Source organism: Pelophylax lessonae, assembly GCF_965119305.1.
Source record: "Pelophylax lessonae genome assembly, chromosome: 4".
In the NCBI taxonomy this organism is placed as follows: Eukaryota; Metazoa; Chordata; class Amphibia; order Anura; family Ranidae; genus Pelophylax; species Pelophylax lessonae.
Window position 1 is genome coordinate 114,088,671 of NC_138771.1, and position 23,630 is coordinate 114,112,300.

A 23,630-nucleotide genomic window follows, 5' to 3' on the forward strand; every position below is an offset into this window, starting at 1 on the left:
TGAAAGAGGCCTTACCATGTAGGTTATTAAAAAAAATAAAAAAATTTAAAGCAGTGAGATTCACTGTGAAAATAGGGAGCTATAAAGAAAAAATGATGCTCTGTATGGATTGTGACATTAATTTATTAACCCTTATATCAGGATGCATTTTTATGTACACATTTAAGCTTCCACAGTGGGGAGAATTTGGTGAACATTGGCCAGCCTGGGGTACCACCACTAAAAATATTTAAATAAAGGGACTCCAGTTTTACAAGCTGAATAATCTGCTTTTTGACATGCATATGTTTAAAGTAGAATCCCACAAAATAATTTAATTCAAAAGGCCACACAGCCTTAACTTTGTTACAATTTTGGAAAACTGGCTATATTTTTTTTGCCTTAGCGAATGCATTTTAAGCCACTTGATTGTCATTTTCAGCTCTTACTGCTGAAATGGACTATTGTTAGGACAAAGAATTAGTGAACTGAGCCTTTTACGTGAAATAAATGTGTATGCGACACCGATGTCTTCGACATCCAAGGTATGAACTGTGTTGCCATGCTACCTTCACAGGATAACAGACAGGGCAAGGCTAAAACAAGGAAAAAATATTATAAAAATCAAAAGTAGCCTGTCCTGATTTAGCTGCAATGGCACTTCATAGGATACAGAGCAATAGGCCAAGACCGGAAATATTTTTAAATGTATCAGGCTCCTGAGGAAAACACTAGATATATCATTATGCAAGGTAGGAGGAAGGTGTGTTTCCTGGTTAGATTTAGCAAGTACCAGGTCTCTTTAATTTAAGGAGACTAGAGGTGTCCTTTAATAAAGCAAACCTCTATTTAGTCTAAACTTAAACGAAAGCCTCCAACAAACAATGAATATCGGATGATCATTTTTTTTTTTTCTCTTTTTTTGCATGCTAATCTCATATCGAAAACCAATAGGTTACTAAAGTTAAAAAATTCTCGCACAACAGAAAACAACTTTGGAAGTGATGTAATGTGTTGCATTGAAATTCTTTTGTTTCCAAGCAGGCACGGTCTTGGTCACTATTTTTTTTTCGGAAGAATACTGTACGAATTAAAAAACGAAAATAGTACGTTCTGGTACCATACGAAAACATTTTTCGTGTTTGTCTCTTTGGCTAATTTTGCATGAACGGTCGTGATCGGCTCTCGAAAGCCATGTACCAACATTCAGATTATCGTACGGTCGATTTAAAAGCGGTATTTTTCGTCCAATTTTCTCATTATGTGTACTAGGCATAATATACTTGGGGCCAAGCAACTATCCAACTCCATCAGGTACAGCTGTATCCTCATAACAAGGCTCCAGCATGCCCCAAAAGCAATTTCTTCAGCAAATAGCACCTGTTGCATAATTCGCACATAAACATACTAACACATATGATATACATAGGCTATACACTAACTTCATGGCCAATAATACAATGTGTAGTGCCAGTTCAAGCAATTAAATGGTTTGTGCACAGACTTGTGGGTGGTAGTAAAGGCATGCCTAATCTGACTTTTACAAAAGGAAGCTTTCACATAAGCCATTAACGGTGGTACTAAAGCATAAAAGGGTTACATTTTATGGTGCAGTTTGTGTCTACCACATCATTAGGTATTGATGTGGTAGACTAAACACATGGTCACTTTTAGGATAACAAAGCTTACATTAAATTTGACTACCTTGACTTTTTATGTTGATTCCGAATGAGACCAGCAACTTTCTAAACTGCCTTGCTGCTGCTTTTAATTATATTTATTTCTGTCCAGCTTATTAACATTTGTAAAATACTGAAGGCTAACACACACAAACAGGATTATTTCAGTACAAGTATACACACTTCATAGGATCCAATAGCTTCACATGCTACAAATGCAGCAATGTCAATGTACAGCCTTGAAAATAAAAAAGATTAAAATAAATCCATAAAGTAATATAACTAATGGGTTGTAAAAAAAAAAAAAAAATCAAGTAATCGTCTTAAAAGCGACGGCAATGTGTAATTGGGATAGAATGGGATATCTGGATTGATTTAGCCTTTTAATTAAGTGGTGCATTGTTGATGCCAAGTTTTAGTTAATGAAATGTAGCTCATGCAAGCTGTGCGATTGTGGATATAGCATTTTAATTACAGGCAAAAGAAAACTGCAAGTTGGATACAAGTCATATCACTGACCATTAGCTGCATTAAAGCTAACAAGATGGTGCGAGACTGAGAGCAGAAACATTCTCCATTGTGAGGTATTGGTTAGCTTGAACCCTTGTGCACAGAAAATACAAACATTACACTAAACAAGCAATTTTTTACTTTACTTCTGCTCACTAAAAGATAACAGAACTAGAAAGGAAGAGCCATGCAGTATTAATTGTATAACTGACAAAACACATGCCGAAAGTTCTTAGAACAACAGGGTGGAATGCATGTGCATCATATGAACATTCTGTCCAACGGTGCAATAAAAGATGCCATTCCAGGTGCAAGAGTGATTTACAGCAAACTTAAGGAAAGCTGTTTATATAGGCTGATAAATATATTTAAAGCATTAATGGTCACAGTGGAAGGTAATGTCTATAGTGCATGTTTATATTTACTATTGCAATATGGTATTCTGTAAGCCAACCAATAGGGGAAGGGTTAGTTAGTGCAGAAGATGGACTTGTCTTTGTGCAGCCTATTAAAAGGTGTACAGATACCTTTTGTTTTTCTTTTTACATTTTCCTTCGTCATACCTTAGTAGGAAAGAGTTGGAATTCAGTAAATAGAAAATAAGAAACTGTTTAGGATAGAAAAGTTATACTAGTATCATAATTCACACGTGTATACCAACAACAAAACAAATATCTACATATACAGCAATACTTTGCTTTAAAGAAATAAATACACCCCATCAAGGTAAGAAATCAACACACCTTTTTCCCAATTTAGAGTGGTTGTAACGCCTTACACATACCCAGTGAAGTGACTTGCCTCAGGTGATACACAGATTAAACAAATCCTCCTACAAAGGCTGTACCTGTTTATCTACAGATGTCTTTTCCCTACAGCCATTCAAAGTGCAGAATTTACACAGGATCTCTCTGCTCTGAAAGCAGGGGGCGGAGAGGTGAAGTTACATCTGAGCTCTAAGAGCTGATTGGAGGGAATGAACACTCCCTTCACACAGCCTACAGGAACAGGGCTAAAGCTGTCAATCAGCTGAAGATCCCTCCGCTGTCACCTTTTTTTCCTCTTGGGGTCAAGAAAACTCGTCAGAAGTGATTTATGAGGAATGAGGCAGCAGACAGAAATACTTTGTGCTCACTAAATACACACTATAGAGGGAAATGCTTTGTTCATATTTCATGTATGAGGTTTAAAACCACTTTAAGTTCATTTTAATAGGCTGCTGCACTTGCAGGAACCCTGGGAAAAAAATTCCCTGACCATTTTTCATTTTAAACTGCAGCTGCACAGAACTGCATGGTGCTATGGCACCATGTGATTTTGTGCACCTGAAAACGTGATGCGTTTTCTGATGGGTGGGGTGCCATTAGGATTTTATGACACCAACGCACATCTGCTAAAGAATAGTGCATTTTGCCTGCGGGTCGGGAAACGCTTGTGATTGCCACACGTTCCCCAACAGTACATGTGTGAACCTAGGCAAAAGCAGCCAAAGTATACATATTTTATCTGTGTTTTGGAAGTTTGCCTGGAGTCAACCTTTAAAAGGCAAGCATGTTGAAAAATGCATGTTTAAATGATCACACGTATACAAACTGCAGTGGTAAATCTCTTAACAAAAAGTGTGTGATATCAGTGGTTACACATGGCTATTTCTATATTGTTGTGCACCCTCGTAACCAGTGAACAGTAGACAACCTCTGCAAAAAATGTAGCTAAACCCACCTCCCTTATCTAAAGTGACACAAAACTGGAATGTGGAGAGAACATTTAGGTCCATAATTTCTTCCCTGTTCCCACAGTCAAGCTAGTGTACAGTGCAGAGAAGCTGAATTTACACAAGACAAGGGCTTTAAATACGGAACCGTGACAATAAAAAAAAGGGAAAAAAAGATTTTTAGACTTGCTATGAAATCTATTGATCCATGGAGGACAGGGAACGTGGTAATTCTTGGACATACAAGTTATACTGCTGACTTCAGAATGTTTGGACACAAACAAAAACCCTTTAAATCAGGACCTGCCTCCAACTATCATGCCTCAGGTTTGTTAGCAAGCAGTACAAAAGGTCGATAACAGAGAGGGTGCATCTATGTCCTTCAAAAAAAGATTTTAAGGCGAGTAAAACAAAAAAAATAATGTTTTTTTTTTCTTTTTTCTCAATTGCTGTTGAGGTACATCGGAATGCAGTAGTTCTTGGCCAAATGGGACACAAAAGCACTCCAACTAAGGGGTGGGTAACTGCCACTAAGAAACCCGTGTGACAAGGCTCAGTTTAAAAGCCGCTTTTAGTTTAATGCCTGTGCAATTAGTACATTCCTTCTTAATTTCCCATTTTCTTCCTTTCTCTGTGTTGGCCAGTAAGGCTTCTTTACTCCTTCCTGCCTTCCTTTACATCTTTCTCCTCGCATGACATGCTTTGTTGATACACCATTCTTTGAGCGTGTTTAACCATGTGCTGTTGTGTTTCTCTAAATGCATATGGATCAATGTGCAACATTTAAAAAGGAGGTGACAAAGTTGTCATTCATTTAATTACACAGTGGGAATTTTTGGTCTGGGAGGGATCTAATCTGTTTTTAGCATTGTGTGCTTCAATAAACTTTTTGTAATTTTGCATTTATACCTTATTATTATTTCTTGTTATTTCTGAAAAAGGCCCTTTACCTAGTACAACAGGTTGATCCTCTAGATCAGTGGTGGTCAAACTGGTAAATACAAAGGGCCTCAAGTGTAGTCCTTGACATGCCCCAATAGCCACAAAAAGGAATTTGTACTCCACACTTGCTCAGCTCTGCCTCCATTCGCAGAGCACCTTTTTTCTTTTTCTTCAAGACATTCAATTTTAAGATTGGACGAGGTAGATATTGTGACCTCACTGCTCTGCAACTCCACCCCACCCAATTAGAGAATGTTATTTCATTTATACTTAAAAAGGAGAAGTGTGGGGTAAATAAAAAACAACCCTACAAACTCACCTATATGGCTGCAGCATTGATATAATACTGCAGCTCTCGCCTGCCAGCTCACACGACCCTGATCACTCAGTTCTCAGGTTTCACTGAGCAGAGAATGACGACTGTCTCTGCTCTGTCTGTCCAGTGCTCACTGGACTCCTGGGTTGCACAGGTGATGGGAGCAGCAGGCTCCGGGTTCTTAGCCGGCTGCCGGTCAGGCATCTGGGTGGATCCCAACCTTAAAGTCGGGATCCTTCCAGAGCCTGGGACCAGCTCTGACCAACTGAATCTGGGTGACAGGAGTGTATAAAAAAAAAAAAAAAAAAGTACACTCCTTTGACCCAGAAGAGAAATAAGGCCAAAGAAGCTTTGGTCATACCTTTTTTTTTTTTTTACTAGTATCCAACTCTGTTGAGGGTAGCAGTATAACCCATATGTCCAAGAATTATTACATTATTGTATGCCTCAATGGGTGATGAAGAAAACGTAAAGGTAAAGAGGTTTTATATGCGTTAATTTGGTTGTGATCTCTGGACAGTAAGGGAAGAAAAAAAAGAGGCAAATAAAAAAAAAAAATTAAAAAAAAAAAAAAAAGTTTAACCACGCCTTCAGAAAATTGTATGAACGGTAAATTATAAAGAATGTCACATACTGTTTTATGCACTCTGGTATGCCGACATACTCCATAGGAATAAGTTCTGCCAATTCTGCCAGGCTAAAAACGTACTTAATTTTCTGGCTGAATTTTGAGCTAGAAAAACAAAACGAAAAAAAAAATTACTATAATATAATATACATAATCAAATACAAACTATATTAACATAAAATCAATCTTACCTAATGAAAGGTTTAGTAATAGCTAAGAGAGTTCTGATGAACCAGGAAGGATGAACTATAATGAGGGACTTCAGATTTTTCCTCAACCTGAAAAACAAAAAATTATTGCTCTATGTGTACTTTCAGATGATAATCTATAGACTATATTTAACCGCAGCATAATTCACAGAGGTTTTCAAAAGGCCAGATAAAGGAAACAATACTACTACTACAACTACTACAATCAGCTACAAAATGATCACAGCAACTCATTTGTTGATTTTTAATACGATCAGCTTTAGATTCTGTCTCCCTTAACCTTGTGCCAGACAGGACGAGATGTTTGTTCTGTAAAAAGCCATGTTTGCTGGTTAATTAATGGTTGTTAATTATACTAAGAAATAAAACAATAGGGTAATTTTAATAAAGGCAAATAGACTGTGCACTTTGCAAGTGCAGTTGCACTTCTTTTCCCCAGAGATTAGGGATTGTGGTGAAGCTCTGTTGATTTCCATAATCCAACCAAGTACAAGCAAAAAATAGATTTTTTTGTAAGAAATTCTTTTCTCAGTCCTCTGACAGTCGCTGCCCATCCATTTAGCCTTCACTATTGGGTAATGGCAAGCTAGGCAGTTAGAAATGTTAATAAAAAAACGTTTCTATACTTAGACGCACCTCTAGGGGGCCAACCCCAACCATTATCCTGATCCAGTTACCACTGGTCCTCAGTTTTTAGCAAGCAGTAGCAGAAGGCAATAACCCCCAGATCCAAAAAACCAGAGGGGCGGCGACTGTCAGAGGACGCAGAGAAAAGAATTTTATGGTAAGTTCTTACAAAAATTCTATTTTCTCTTACGTCCTCTGACAGTCGCCGCCCATGCATTTACCCTTCACTATTTGGATGTCCCAAAAGCAGCGCAGGTGTGAGGGGTGGGAAGACGCAACCAACTTAAAAGGTAACGAAAAAACACCCCAAGGAAGAGACAGAAAAAAAATATGTCTCTGCAAACAACCGCCGCACTCAAAACTATGCGGCCAAAGGAAGCATCCGAGGATGCCAGTACAGTAATTCTGCAGAATTTTGCGAAAGTGTGCACAGACGACCAGGTCGCCGCTTTGCACACCTGAGCCACAGAAGCCTGATGGCAAAAAGCCCAAGAGGCACTGACGACTGCAGTAGAATGGGCATTTACAGGAAAAGGAGGAACCTGACCCTTGATGGAATAGGCTTGAACAATCTAAACAGAAACAAAGGTAATATCAGCGCAAGTGGATAATAAATGACATTAAAAGCAGCTGTACTCTCAGGTCAAAAAACAACACCCGTCTAAAAGTCTTTATATAAAATAGAGCATCGCTGGTGAATAAAGATGATATAGAAAAACAGCTTCAGTGGTAGGAGTTTTTGTTATTGGTGTTAAGTTTATCCATAAACATGACTAAACTATCTGAATCCCCATCCCAAATTAGGAACAGGTCATCTATATACCTTCTATAACATAACAGCTCTGGGGGGCGATCAGTAAACACCACTTCAAAACATTGCCCTGACATGGACTACCAGTCAGGAAAAGGTTGTATTCTTGGATCTAGTCATTTCTAAAACTGACAATTCACTACCTCCAACTTCTCGAAACCTACTGATCGTAATGAATATATCCCGCTGGATAGCTTGCCACCATCACACCTAGCTATGCAACATTCCTAAAGGACAGTTCATGCGTCTGAGGCGGAATTGCGCATCAGATGTAGATTTTGAGTCTCAGTCAAGACTGTTTACTGAAAGATTTATACAAAAAGGGTATTGCAAGGAAAAACTGGAGAAAGATAGGATGGCAGTACAGGCCATCAAAAGAGATACTCCTTTTGTCCAATGCTCCTAGAGAAGCTAACCCCAAGAAAGATGAGATCAGGATTATATTGGATTAGAACGTCCAATATAAGAAAATTGAAAAGATTATTAGCAAGCACTGGCCAATCCTACAACAGGATAAGGTGCTAGTGGCAAAACTACCGGCTAGGCCTTCCTTTGTCTACAAGAAGGCACCGACTTTGAGGAATTTCCTAGCCCCGGGGGTAGTAGACCCACCCACACAAAATAATAATAATAAATTATTCTCATTTCTATCAGGGTTTTACACCTGCGGCAAATGTGTGGTGTGTCGCACCGCCAAAACGAACCACAAACGCAGGAAGGAGTTCATAGCCAAATGCTACAGGGAAGAAATATGAAATAAAAGACCTGATGACATGCTCAACTACAGGCGTAGTATACATGCTCGAATGTGACTGTGGTCTGCAGTATGTAGGCAGGACATCCAGGGCTCTGCAGACCAGGGTAGCGGAGCATGTACGGAGCATTAAAAAAGGTAAAACCCCCCACCATGTTACCCAACATTTCAAAAAACATCATAATAAAGACCCAAGGAGTCTGACATTTTGGGGAATAGAAAGGGTTAAAAAACATTGGAGGGGAGGAAATTTTATCAGGAAACTTAGCCAGCGAGAATCTTTTTGGATATACAAAACAAAAGTGGGGGTACCTCATGGGTTAAACGTGGAGTATGACCTTGTTTTATTTCAGATCGGTAAATTATATCTGTTTTTATTGTTTTATTAGTTTTATGGATATTCGTTTTATGGATGTATTTTAGTGTATATTTATTGTGGTTTTATGATGTGATCCAGACGACAGCGGGACGTCGATAGCTCTTTTTATAATTATATCGAGTCTTATGTAGGGGCTCCCTGTATATAGATTCATGTATATTAGTGCCTGCAGACTATTGCCTGCGGAACATTTACACCGATGGTATCTTATGTGGCCGAGGGTTGATCGCAAACAAGGAGAGCGGTATCATTGCAGCCATAATAAAAGATATACCAGTGGATTACGGGTTACGCATAAGTTAAGCAAAGGCTAATAGTCCAGTGCACCAGCTGAATCACTTCCGCCTGTTAGTGGAATACAGCGTTGGTGTAGCTATGACCACCAGGAATAGCCAATGTGCAGAGCCTTAGCCCGCTCGGCCAATCAGCGAGCGGCGAAGCTCGTATGAGGGGCTGTCTCCCGGCACAAGATGTTCCTGCTTCCGCTCTTTAGAAGGAAGCGGCGTCCTTGTTGCCTAGACAATGGAGATCAGCCAATTAGAGGACCCGGACCGCCCGACCAATGAGCGGACAATCCGGTATTCATAAGGGGCGACGTCTCGCGCAGCCTTCAACACCGCTGAAGAAGTCTCCACCCATTGGGGGACGACACGCGTACGGGGGGGAAGGCGGAGCCGTTGACGTCACCCGCTGTTGTCTGGAACCCGGCGAGGTGTCTGCAGGACCCTCCGGCATCGCTGTGACATTCTATGCTGATTTTTATCTACTACAAAGTAAGAGGCAGTCTTTCATGCACTTTATTATTAAAGTTTTGTCAGTATCACACTATGGGCTTGCCCGGTTTTATGTTCCCCATTACATGGTCATGAGTGGAGCTGCCGTTCTGAGCTTACCCAGGAATACTGTTGGCTTTGGTGCTGTGGAGTATGAGAGTGAGGCCGATCCATTGAGTCTTAAGGGGATGACCGTTCCATGATTGCTCGATTGTATACGCCTAGTACAAGTAGGTTTAAGGTGAGAGGCCATTTCATAAAGGTGGTGGTCGTGAGTGCACAAAGAGCACCTGTCTCTTCAATCAGAAAGTGTGTGTCACCTTTACCTCACGGGCATTGCATGGACTATTGGTTCTCCTACCACTGAAGCGGTTTTTCTATATCATCTTTATTCACCAGCGCTGCTCTATTTTATATATAGGCTTGAACAATCGTCTGTCTGATCCACTTAGAAGTGGTTGCCGCGGACGCGGCCGAGCCCTTCCGAGGTCCCTCAGGAAGAACAAACAGGGAATCAGACTTCCGAACAGATTCCGTGGCAAAAAAGGTAAACCCTGATCGCCCGGACCACATCCAAGGAAGGCAAAGCCACCTCCTTGGGATGCTTGGGCTTCGCACAAAGCGAAGACAACACGATATCCTCATTGAGGTGGAAAGACAAGACCACCTTGGGAACAGAAGACTGATTGGGTCACAGAACCACCTTATCCCTATGAATCACCAGATAAGGAGAACTGCAAGACAAAGCAGCCAGTTCAAACACTCTGCGAGCAAACGTGATCGCTACCAGAAAAGCAACATTCTGGGACAACACAGGCAGAGGAATCTCTCTGATGCTCTCAAAGGGAGGTTATTGTAACACAGACAACACCAAATTCAGGTCCCAGGGAGGCAAGGGAGCCTTCCTCGGGGGAGCCGGATGCCACACCCCTTGGATAAAAGTGTGAATCAAAGAATTAGTCGCCAAGTGATGCTGGAAAAAGACGGCCATGGCCGAAATCTCAACCTTTATTGTGGTCAGCGCCAAACACTGATCCACTCCTTCCTACAGGAAGGCCAAAACCTTCACCACGAGGACGGAAACCATGCGACTCGCACCAGGCAATATACGCTTTCCAGGAGCGATGACAAATCTTACTCGAAATAGCTTTACAAGCCTTCAACAAGGTAGGGATGACCGCATGCGGAAGACTCAAGACCTGGCTTTCAACAGCTTACTGTAAAAGCCAGAGACTGTAAAGCAGGATGGAAGATCGGCCCTTGAGACAGAAGATCGTCTCCCAGTGGAAGCCGTGAGGGAGGCTCGACGACCCATCTGGACGATGTCCGCGTACCAGGACTGACGTGGCCAGTCTGGGGCCACCAGAATGACCTGTATCCGTCCCGACGCCAAACCTGCGGAGGAACCTGGACAACAGTTGAATCGGAGGGAAGGCATACATCAGCCGATACCAGTGCCAAGGCACCACTAACATATCCCCACCTTTTGTTAAGACAGGACGCGAACATATGAACGTCCGGAGTCCCCCACCGGGCACACAGGAGGCGAAACACCCCTGGATGCAGGGACCATTCTCCAAAAAACAATAAGGTGAAACCACCCTTCTCCTGCGCTTGGTATCCAGGCCCCTCTACCACACTCCTCACGGGACTGACAACTGGCTTCTCAGATGGCTAAGGTCTTGCTGCCCTTATCGGACTGGGGTAGTCCACCGGTACTAAAAGCAAAAAGAACAAAGAAAGGGCGCACCGACCTAGCGCATTATCCTCAATAAAAGGCTTTATTTAAGTAACATTAAAAATGGCTACTCACAGACGTAGATAAAAGTAAAACGTATCAAGCTGGATTGCTCAAATGTCCGTGTTTAGTCCATATAATCGTCCATGAGATGACTGACGCGTTTCGAGGCCTAGCCTCTTCCTCAGAGCCCCGCAATCCCCTTTAAATGCAATAACGTCAGCACCAGAGGCAAAACCTTGGTGAAAACCCTGGGAGCCGAAGCAAGACCGAAGGGTAACGCCACAAACTGGTAATGCTCCCCTGCCACCGCGAAGCAGAGATCGCTCCGACGACCCTCGTAGATAGGGATTTGCAGATACACATCCTTCAAGTCGATGGAGGCCAGGAAGTTTCCTGGACTCAACGACGCCACTACCGACCTGATGGATTCCATCCGGAACTTCTGCACCTGCACAAAGCGGGTCAGAGACCAAGTCCCGAATCGGACACTCTTTTGCCCTCTTTCCTGGGCACCGTGAACAGGTTGGAATAAAAACCGCAAAACCCGTCCCGTGAAGGCACTTCGGGAAATGGTTAGCCTGGGAGTCCAGAAAGCCACTATAAAACGAATGGGACGCTGGCCCTTTAAATCGGTGTCTTCCGCAGACCCCCACCGCAGCCTGCACTATTTGAAAGAGCCCCTTCAGATAATGCAAAATCCACAAGAAACAGATTTGGCAGAAAAATGCCCTTGCCATTAGTAAACTGTAACTGTCAGTAACAGTCACACACTGCTCAGTGAGAAAATGGAAGGGAAGGAAGAAGTGACCTCACACCCCTAGAGGCCTTACCCATGAGCCACAAAAAAATGGTGCCTATAGAAACTCAATGTAAAAAGTCACCGGCAAGAAGGCCGCTGCCCTTAACCACTTAAACCCCGGAAGATTTTACCCCTTCCTGACCAGGGGGTATTTTACGATTCGGCACTGCGTGACTTTAACTGACAATTGTGCAGTCATGCAATGTGGTACCCAAACGAAATTTACGTCCTTTTTTTCCCACAAACAGAGCTTTCTTTTGGTGGTATTTGATCACCTCTGCGCTTTTTATTTTTTGCGATATTAATAAAAAAAAGAGCGAAAATTTTGCAAAAAAATTACATTTTCAACTTTGTCTTTTAAAAAATATCCAATATACTTAATTTATGTATTTTTTTTTGGCCAAAATATATTTAGCTACATGTCTTTGACAAAAAAAAATTCAATGAGCGTATTTTTATTGGTTTGCGCAAAAGTTATAGCGTCTACAAACTATGGTGTAAATACTGAAATTTACGCAGCTTTAATTTCTGACTGCCTATCTCATTTCATGAAGTGCTAAAATGGCAGGGCAGTACAAAACCCCCCCAAACTACCACTTTTTGGAAAGTAGACATCCTAAGGAATGTTCTGAGAGGCATGTTGAGCTCATTGAATATTTCATTTTTTTGTCACAGGTGTTTGAAAAAGGACTAAAAAAATTATTTATTTATTTTTTTTTTTTACACAAAGTTGTCATTGAAATGATATATTGCTCACACATGCCATGGGTATATGTGTAATTACACCCCAAAATATATTCTGCTGCTTCTCCTGAGTAAAGGGATACCACATATGTGAGACTTTTTGGGAGCCTAGCTGTGTACGGGACCCGAAAACAAATCACCACCATCAGAATTTCAAAGGGCGTACATTTTTCATTGCATTTTCTCACTACCTCTAACGGTTTAGGAGGCCCTGAAATGTCAAGATACCACAAAACCCCCCCAAATGACCCCATTTTGGAAAGTAGACACCCCAAGCTGTTTGCTGAGAGGCATGGTGAGTCCATGGAATATTTTTTTTTTTTTACCACAAGTTTTGGGAAAATCCTATTTTTTTTTTTTTTACACAACATTGTCACTAAAAGATAAAATTCTCACACATGACATGGGTATATGTGGAATGACACCCCAAAATACATTCTGCCACTTCTTCTGAGTATGGGGATGCCCCATATGTGAGACTTTTTGGGAGCCTAGCTGTGTACAGGACCGTGAAAACCAATCAACACTCTCCGGTTTTCTAATGGCGTAAATTGTGCATGTCACCTCTGCACTACCTGTCACAGTTTCGGAGGCCCTAAAATTCCAAGATAGCACAAATACCCCGCCCTCCAAATGACCCCATTTTGGAAAGTAGACACCCCAAGCTATTTGCTGAGAGGCATGGTGAGTCCATGGAATATTTTATATTTTGCCACAAGTTCCGGGAAATATATATATATATATTTTTTTTCACAAAGTTGTCAGTAAATGAAATATTGCTCACACATGCCATAGGTATATGTGAAATGACACCCCAAAATACATTCTGCTGCTTCTCCTGAATACAGGGATACCCCATGTGTGAGACTTTTTTGCAGTCTACCCGAGTACAGGTCCCCGAAAACCAGTCCCCGCTTTCAGGCTTTCCAAGGGCGTAAATTGTTGATTTCACTTCTGACTACCTATCACAGTTTCGGAGGCCCTAAAATTCCAAGATAGCACAAAACCCCCCCAAATGACCCCATTTTGGAAAGTAGACACCCCAAGCTATTTGCTGAGAGGCATGGTGAGTCCATGGAATATTTTATATTTTGCCACAAGTTCCGGGAAATATATTATTTTTTTTTCTTTTACACAAAGTTGTCAGTAAATGATATATTGCTCACACATGCCATGGGTATATGTGAAATGACACCCCAAAATACATTCTGCTGCTTCTCCTGAGTACAGGGATACCCCATGTGTGAGACTTTTTTTGCAGTCTAGCCGAGTACAGGACCCCGAAAACCAGTCCCCACTTTCAGGCTTTCCAAGGGCGTAAATTGTTGATTTCACTCCTGACTACCTATCACAGTTTCGGAGGCCATGAAATGCCAAGACAAAACAACCCCCCCCCAAATGACCCCTTTTCGGAAAGTAGACACCCTAAGCTATTTGTAGAGAGGCATGTTGAGTGTTTTGCAGATCTCACTTTTTGTCACAAAGTTTTGGAAATTGAAAAAGAGGGAAAAAAAATGCATTTTCCTGTTTTTTCTTCATTTTTCCGAAAAAAATGAGAGCTGCAAAATACTCACCATGCCTCTCAGCAAATAGATTGGAGTGTCTACTTTGCAAAATGGGGTCATTTGGGGGGGGAGGGGGGGTTTTGCCATCTTGGCTTTTTATGGACTCCAAAAGTGGGATAGGTAGTAAGGAGTGAGATCAACAATTTATGCCCTTAGAAAGCGCTAATTTGTGTTAAGCCTGCTCCCCCTTTGTTCCCCAAATTTTTGTTCACATGTTTCTTACTCTGTATGTTTGAAAAATCAATAAAAACTATTTGAAAGAAAAGAAAGCCAGAAGGTGCAGATTGGTTTCCCGGGTCCTGTACGCGGCTAGACTGGCAAAAAGTCTCACACATGGGGTATCCCTGTACTCAGGAGAAGCAGCAGAATGTATTTTGGGGTGTCATTTCACATATACCCATGGCATGTGTGAGCATTATATCATTTATTGACAACTTTGTATAAAAAAACAAAAAACAAAATAATTTTCCCGAAACTATAAACTATTCCATGGACTCACCATGCTTCTCAGCCAATAGCTTGGGGTGTCTACTTTGCAAAATGGGGTCATTTGGGGGGTTTTGTGCTATCTTGAAATTTCAGGACCTCTGAAACTGACAGGTAGTCAGGGGTAAAATCAGCAATTTACGCCATTAGAAAACCTGAAGATGTGGACTGGTTTTCGGGGTCACGTACACAGCTAGGCTCCCAAAAAGTCTCACACGTGGTATCCCTGTACTCAGGAGAAGCAAAAGAATGTATTTTGGGGTGTCATTTCACATATTCCCATGGCATGCGTGAGCAATATATCATTTAGTGACAACTTTCTGTAAAAAAACAACAAAAAAAAATAAAAAAATAATAATTTTCCTGAAACTTGTGGCAAAATATAAAATACTCCATGGACTCACCATGCCTCTCAGAAAATAGCTTTGGGTGTCTACTTTTCAAAAAGGGGTCATTTGGGGGGTGTTTGAACTGTCGCTGCATTTTATGCTCAATCTTATCCACACATCACCCACTCTTCTAACCACTTGAAAACCATGCTTTTTCTGTGCCTTTTTGTTTACATGAAAAAATATTTTTTTTTACTAGAAAATTACTTTGAACCCCCAAACATTATATATTTCTTTAAAGCAGAGAACCTATAGAATAAAATGGTGGATGTTGCAAATTTTTTTGTCATACGGTATTTGCGCACAGATTTTCCAAGCACAATTTTTGCGAAAAAAAATGAATTTTTGTAAAATCTTACCTGTAAAATTCCTTTCTCTGAGTCCTCCGACAGTCGCCACCCCTTCATATTCGTCACCAATGGGTTATTGACCTTTGCTCCGTAGGAGTGGCTAGACAACAGAATATGTTAATATCAAAGCTTTTAGCATACCCCACCCCCAGGGGGTGGTCCCCTCAGTCAATACCCTCCTGCATTCCAACCTCAGTTTCAGTAGCAGAGCAGTAGAGTACACAAACAAAACCCCAAAAGAGGGGCGGGGGCGGAGACTGTCGGAGGACTCAGAGAGGAATTTTACAGGTAAGATTTTACAAAAATTCAGTTTTCTCTTACGTCCTCCGACAGTCGCCGCCCCTTCATATTCGTCACCAATGGGACATCCCAAAGCAGTGTAGACATGAGGAGTGGGAAAAAAAGCAGCCGCACTTAAGGCAACGCAATACCCACATCAGAGAAAGGAACCTTACCAAAGGAAGGAAACCAACTAGGCAACATGAAAAAATTTGCTCAACAGGAGCAACAACCCAGGAAAGAACAAGTAACCCAGGGGTAAAAACACCCCAACAGCCAAGGACCCAAACCAGGGACCCTAAGGCACTGCCGCACTAAGCACTTTGCGGCCAAAGGAAGCATCAGCCGATGCCTGAACATCCACTTTGTAGAATTTTGAAAAGGTGTGAACGGACGACCAAGTCGCCGCCTTACACACCTGGGCCACAGAAGCCCGATGATGACAGGCCCAAGACGCACTCAGAGATCTGGTAGAGTGCGCCTTCACAGGCATGGGGGGAACTTTCCCCTTCAAAGCATAGGCCTGCTCAATGGTTTGTCTGATCCATTTGGTGATGGTAGAAGCCGACGCCGCCATGCCCTTCCGAGGTCCCTCTGGAAGGACAAACAGAGAATCCGTCTTGCGAAAGGATTCAGTCGACGACAGGTAAACCCTGATCGCCCGAACAACATCCAAGGAATGCAAAGCCACCTCCTTTGGATGTTTAGGCTTTGCGCAAAGCGAAGGCAGAACAATGTCCTCATTGAGGTGAAATTCCGAGATCCTCTTCGGAAGGAAAGACTGGTTAGGACGCAAGACCACCTTATCCAAATGAACCACCAAATACGGAGATCTGCAGGACAAGGCAGCCAGCTCCGACACCCTACGAGCCGAGGTGATTGCCACCAAAAAGGCGACCTTCTTGGACAACAGACAACAAGATCTCCCTGATTTTCTCAAAGGGAGCATGTTGCAACACGGACAGAACAAGATTCAAGTCCCATGGAGGCAAAGGCTCCCTCCTAGGAACAAAGGTGCCAACTAAAGAATTAGACGCCACAGGGCGCTGAAAGAGAATGGCCAGAGCGGAAATGTGACCCTTAATCGTGGCCAACGCCAAACGCTGGTCCACGCCCGTTTGAAGATAAGCCAACACCCTTGATACCGAGTATGAACGAGGGGAATACCCCCTGGACTCACACCAGGCAAAATAGGCCTTCCAAGTACGGTAGTAAACCTTCCCCGAAGAGGACTTTCTAGCCTTAATCAAGGTGTGAATGACCTCAGGGGATAGACCCCTATCCTTCAGGATCTGGGTTTCAACAGCAAGGCAGTCAAAGCCAGCGACTGTAAAGCAGGATGAAATATCGGCCCTTGAGGCAGGAGATCGTCTCGAAGAGGCAGACGCCACGGAGCGTCGACCGCCAGATTCACGAGGTCTGCGTACCAAGACCGGCGAGGCCAGTCTGGTGCCACCAGAATCACTGTTTTCGGTTCCGAGGCCAACCTCCGAAGGAACCTGGACAGCAGCTGAATCGGTGGAAAGGCATACATCAGACGATACTGATGCCAGGGCGCCACCAACACGTCTGAGGCGTCTGCCCGAGGATCGCGCGTTCTTGCCACGAACCTTTCCACCTTGTTGTTCAGACGAGACGTGAACAGGTCCACATCTGGGGACCCCCACTTCTCGCACAACATCCGAAAGACATTCGGGTGAAGGGACCATTCTCCCTGGTCCAGGGTCTGGCGGCTCAGATAATCCGCCTGCCAGTTTTCCACCCCCGGAATGTGAACAGCAGATATCGCCGGGACATGCGTCTCGGCCCAAGACAGAATGTCGGCTACTTCCCGAGCCGCTCGGGCACTCCTGGTGCCCCCTTGGTGGTTGATGTAGGCCACCGCTGTGGCATTGTCCGTCTGCACCCGAACCGGACAGCCCTGCAGCCTGTCCGACCAACGCCGAAGGCAGAGATTTATTGCTCGCAATTCCAGAATGTTGATCAGAAGGGGAGGATTCCTCCTCCGACCAAGTTCCCTGGGCAGACAGAACGCCCAGAACACCACCCCAGCCCGACAGGCTGGCATCCGTGGTGATCACAGTCCACGAGCAAGGGCGAAAGGACTTGCCCCCCGACACCGCCGGGGACTGGAGCCACCACAGAAGGTCCCTTCTGGTGTGATGACTCAACGAAATCTGGAGATCCAGAGATTGCGGTCGTCCGTCCCACCTGGCCAGAATCTCCCTTTGGAGATCCCGCGTGTGAAACTGGGCAAAGGGTATCGCCTTTGAAAGCCGAGACCATCAGTCCCAGACACCTCATGCACGTCCGAAGGGACGAGCACTGATTGTCCCTGAGGGACCCGACTTCTTGAGGCTTCCGGAGCTTGTCTTCCGGCAGGAAGACCTTCGCCTGAACAGAGTCCAGGATCATTCCCAGGTAAGGGAGACGAACCGACGGACACAGCGTCGACGGGAAAATTTATCGTCCAACCGAACACTTGCAGAGTCTGCATCGTGACGGACAGGTCGTTCACCAGGCCCTGACTGGTCGTAGACCGAACAGGAATGTCGTCCAGATACCCCAGGATCGAGATGCCCTGGGCTCTCAACAAAGCCAGAACCGGCGCAAGCACCTTGGTGAAAACCCGCGGAGCCGAGGCGAGAACAAAGGGCAACGCCACGAACTGGAAGTGATCCTCAGCAATGGCGAATCGAAGGTACTGCTGATGCCCCTCGAAAATGGGAATGTGAAGGTACGCATCCTTCAAGTCGATGGAGGCCATGAATTCCCCCGGAACCAGGGCAGCCACCACCGAGTGCAGGGATTCCATGCGGAACTTGCGAACCCGCACAAAGCGGTTCAGAGCTTTAAAGTCCAGAATCGGACATACCTTGCCCTCCTTTCTGGGCACAGTGAACAGATTCGAATAGAACCCCCGAAATCTGTCCCGATGAGGCACCGGAATCACCACTCCCTGAGCCCGCAGGTCCCGCACCGCCAGGTGCAGATCCTGCAAGCGTTCGAGTCAACTGAAGGTTTGAGGGAAAAAATCTGCCCGCCGGCCGAGAAACTCGATCTTGTATCCAGATCGAACGATTTCCTGAACCCACCTGTCCCGAACGCGGGCCAGCCAGGGTTGAAGAAAACCGAGCAAACGTCCCCCCACCCCAGAACTGGGTGAGGGCGCCCCTTCAGGCCGCATTGTTATGGGCAGCGGACCCGGACTGGCCGGACTTCTGCTTACCTGCCCACGGCTTCTTCTGGGAGCCTTGTCCCTTGAAGGGCTTACCCTTATAGTGCGACCGAAAGGCACGAAAGGACCCGAGAGGGCCTAAACAAAGCATTCTTCTTACTGCGAACAAACTTAGACTTGTGAGACTGGGGCAAAAGAGTACTCTTACCCCCAGAAACACCCTTGATCAGAGTATCCAAGGATTCGCCAAAAAGGCGAGAGCCCGCGTAAGGCAAATTAGCCAAAGTCTTGTGAGAAGATTGGTCAACAGACCAAGATTTCAGCCAGATCAGGCGGCGGTTCAACACCGCCACACTCTGCAGACGCGCAGCCAAAGGGACCATATCCAGGTCCACATCACACAAATACATGACACCCTGATGAATCTGATCCACCATAGCCAATGTTGACGGCGAAGCAGAGTCAGCCACCAGAGAGCGCCTGAGCACCTGCGTCCAATCGGCAATAGCCTGGGCTGCCATAATGGAAGCAAAAATAGGCTTCAGCATAGAGCCCGCAACCGTATAAGAGTGACGGGCCAGAGACTCCAATCTCCTGTCCGTAGGGTCCCGGAACACCGGGGTATCCTCGGCAGGAATCGCAGTGGATTTATTCAAAATCGCCACCGCGTGATCCACCTGAGGCGGCACACACCAACGCTCATCAGTAGCTGGTGTAAAAGGATAACGCAGTTTGAACCTACTCGGCACAGCAAAGGGTTTCTATGTTGCGCCATTGCTCCTCAACAGCGCACTGAAATTCCGTAGAGCAAGGAAAAACCTGCGACATTTTGCGTTTTCTCTGTGTCCCATAAGAGGACATCAAAGCAGGAGGACATGGTTCATCCTCCAAACGCAGCGTTTGTTTAATAGAAGCAACCAACTCATCCATGATTGCAAGCTCTTCGGACGAGCCAGGGGGAGAATTATCAACCCCCTCCACCTCAGCCTCCCCTTCAGACCCCGCAAGGTCCAAAGAAGAACGAGACCCTGAGAAGGGCACTCCAGCCATAGCATCCCCATCGCCCTCTGAATCAGAGGAAATGGACACCCTGGGCCTTTTTGTGGATCGGTCAGCCACCAGCATCTGCACCTGAGCAGCAAGGTTAGCCACAATAGCAGCCAGATCAGCCCCCTCAGGGGAAGCAGCAGCAGCCCCCTGGCCCCCCACCAAGGAGGGAGGAAACTTGCTTTCCTGAGAATCCATGCCCCAGTAATTTAGGAAAAAAATAAGTACTGCCCCTTTAAGGCCGCGACGATCGCACACCGCACTCACAGAAACACACTGACCCACCGGTCTAGGAATACAAAGGCAAGGAATACAGGAATGGAAGGTAAAACCTGGAGAGGTCACACAGGCTGCTGCTTCATCGATCGCTGTCCCCAGAGCAAAAGGAAGTGATGCGAGACTGACCGCCCTCATAAAGCCTATGTAAGGCTACACAAACATGGCCGCTGGCCGAGGCTATAGAGGCAGAGCACTGACATGCGGCCCGCGCGATCGCCGCTAAAATAGCGGCGTTTGGCGCCAAAACGGCGCTCTCACCACACAGGGTCGGTCACCGCAAAAAGTGTCAAAAAAATGGCGGACCGCTGTAGCGGCCGCCGCACAGTGTGCCCACAACATGTCTCACAATCATGTCCATCACAGCACACAGCATGTCACACAGCCTGTTACACAGAGCAGTAGAGCCCCCCCCCCCCCTGCAGCCCACAGAGAGCAGCTATACTGACAGGGAGCTCAGCATCATGCACAGACATGCAGAGTCCCAGACTGACACCCAAGACAGACAGGTCCCCACACAGAAAACATACTTACCATCCGGATGGCGTGGGGAGCCTGCACAAGCGATCAAACCGCTGCACTGGGACAGGGAGAGTCGCAGCCAGGACACAGTGGAATTGCGGTGCGAAACCGCATGGCGTCCAGTGAGGTAGCCACCTCACCGCAGCATCCCTGCAGCGGACAGGGATGGGTCGTTCATATTTGCCAGGGAAACCTGGCTGAACGCTCGATGGCAGGCTGGGAAGCCACTGGCCCTGAACCCCGGATAACCAGGGAGGCCAGCCCGAGACCCAGCACCGCACGATCATCTTCATCAGAAGACCTGACTAGAGCTGAAAATAAACAGCTAAGTAAAGAAAGAGAAAAAACTCCAAATAAAATCAAAAAGAGAGAAGAAGCTGAGGCTGAAAAGCCCCAGCACAGGAAACGTCTAACCTACTCCTGAGCTAGACAAATGAAACTGAGGTTGGAATGCAGGAAGCAGGAGGGTATTGACTGAGGGGACCACCCCCTGGGGGTGGGGTATGCTAAAAGCTTTGATATTAACATATACTGTTGTCTAGCCACTCCTACGGAACAAAGGTCAATAACCCATTGGTGACGAATATGAAGGGGCGGCGACTGTGGGAGGACGTAAGAGAAAATACATTTTTTTTTAATTTATTGCACAAATACACTATATAATTCCATTTTTTTGGGTAAAATTTAAAAGATGATCTTATGCCGAGTACAAAGATACCAAACATGACATGCTTTAAAAATTACGCATGCCTGCGCAGCGGCAACAAAGTACGTACATTTTTAAAAACCTTTAAAAGTCTCTACAGGTTACCACTTTAGACTTACAGAGGAGGTCTACTGCAAGAATTACTGCACTCGACCTGGCGTTCGCGGCGATACCTCACATGCATGCTGCAATTGCGGTTTACATATGACACTAGACCAAGGCTTGGGTGCGCCATTGCGCGCAAGCACGGGGGGAAAGGGGGGGGCGCTTGATTTTTTTTTTTTTTAATTTTGCTTTTTTATGTTATTTTCACACCTTTCCTTTAATTTTTTTTTAATAATTTTTATTGTTATCACAGTGAATTTAAATATCCACTAGCAATCTGTAGTGAAAGGTACTCTTTTTTTAAAAAAATCGGATTTTTGTAAGATCTTACCGTAAAATCCTTTTCTCTTAGCTCATTGACAGACGTAGTCTTCTTGATTCACAAGAACTGGGTTATGTTGTCTCCGCAGGAGTAGGACTAGGCAGAAAGAAAAAACGTTCTGGCTCCACCCTAGGGGCAGTCCCAGAGGGTATATCCTCCCTCTCTCTGCTACAAGGCATCAGTTCTGTCACAAAGCAGCAACAGAGAATTTAACCCAACCCAACTCAATGATAGAGGGGCGGGTACTACGTCTGTCAATGAGCTAAGAGAAAAGGATTTTACGGTAAGATCTTACAAAAATCCGATTTTCTCTGTCGCTCATTGACAGACGTAGTCTTCTTGATTCACAAGAACTGGGACATCCAGAAGCAGTGCCACAAATGAGGGGTGGGATTGACAGAAATCAAAATCCAATCTAGAAGGCCCAACCGGTGCCAAACTAGAAGTTTTAAAGGCTCATTATAAACAAAGAATGAGACTCAAATAAAAATTCCAACGGAAAAAAACCCTCGAGGTAGACCACTGGTCTCCTCAAATGACTGCCTGCAAAACCTTGCGGCCAAAAGAGGCATCAGACGATGCCATTACATCAACTTTATAATGTTTTGTAAAGGTATGCACCGACGACCAGGTAGCCGCCTTGCACACCTGGACCACTGACGCCTGATGGCGAAAGGCCCATGACGCACTAAGTGCCCGAGTGGAGTGCGCCTTAACAGGGAACGGGGGCTCCCGACCCTTAATAGAATAAGCCTGTACCACCGTCTGTCTGATCCATTTGGAAATAGTCGCGGCAGATGCAGGCAACCCCTTTTTGGGTCCATCCGGGACCACAAAAAGTGAATCCGTCTTGCGAAACGAGTCTGTTGTTTTCAAGTATACCCTGATCGCCCGGACCACATCCAAGGAGTGCAAAGCAAACTCCCGAGGATAACTGGGCTTAGGACACAGGGAAGGTAATACAATTTCTTCATTCAGATGAAATTCTGAAACCACTTTTGGTAGGAAGGATGGATTCGGACGAAGAACCACCTTATCTCTATGAACCACCAGATATGGGGAACGACAAGATAATGCGGCCAGTTCTGACACCCTGCGTGCAGAAGTGATAGCCACCAAGAAGGCCACCTTCTGGGACAACGTAGGTAGAGGAATCGCCCTAATATCTTCAAAGGGAGGTTTCTGAAGAACCGACAATACTAAATTAAGATCCCAGGGTGGTAACGGCGCGCGCACTGGCGGAGCCAGATGTCGCACCCCCTGGATGAAATTCCGCACCAAGGAATGAGTAGCCAAAGGCTTCTGAAAGAAGATAGCTAATGCTGAGACCTGACCCTTGATAGTACTCAAGGCCAGTTTCTGCTCAACCCCTTGTTGCAGAAAAGCTAATATTCGACTAACCGAATAAGACCGTGGACGGAACCCCAGAGGTTCACACCATGCAATGTAGGACTTCCATGTGCGATTAAAAATCTTTCTGGAAGTCGCTTTCCTTGCTTTAACTAGAGTAGGAATAACTGAAGCTGACAATCCCTTGTCCTTCAGTACCTGGGTCTCAATAGCCAGGCCGTTAAAGCCAGCGATCGTAAAGCAGGATGGAAGATCGGTCCCTGAGACAGTAGGTCCTCCCTGAGAGGAAGTCTCCACGGGACGTCCCCCACCAGTCTGACCAAGTCGGCGTACCACGCTCGGCGAGGCCAGTCCGAAGCTACCAGGATTACTGGAATTCCTTCCTCCTCTATCCTGCGAAGAAGTCTTGGCAGTAACCCGAGAGGAGGGAAGGCATACATTAGCTGGTAT

At 44.9% G+C, this 23,630-nt stretch overlaps 1 protein-coding gene across 3 annotated transcripts in view; it reads right to left on the bottom strand.

The window, feature by feature from the left end:
* BNIP2 (BCL2 interacting protein 2) overlaps positions 1-23,630 on the bottom strand; it is a 127,898-nt gene that overhangs the window by 2,514 nt on the left and 101,754 nt on the right. For 2 of the 3 annotated variants that reach the window (XM_082255888.1, XM_082255890.1), the window contains 3 exons: positions 5,960-6,046; positions 5,775-5,873; positions 2,696-2,731 (listed from right to left, as the gene is read on the bottom strand). In XM_082255888.1, the coding sequence (XP_082112014.1) occupies positions 2,696-2,731; positions 5,775-5,873; positions 5,960-6,046 (222 nt within the window). The remainder of the gene's footprint in view (positions 1-2,695; positions 2,732-5,774; positions 5,874-5,959; positions 6,047-23,630) is intronic. The other variant, XM_082255889.1, reaches the window with a different exon arrangement.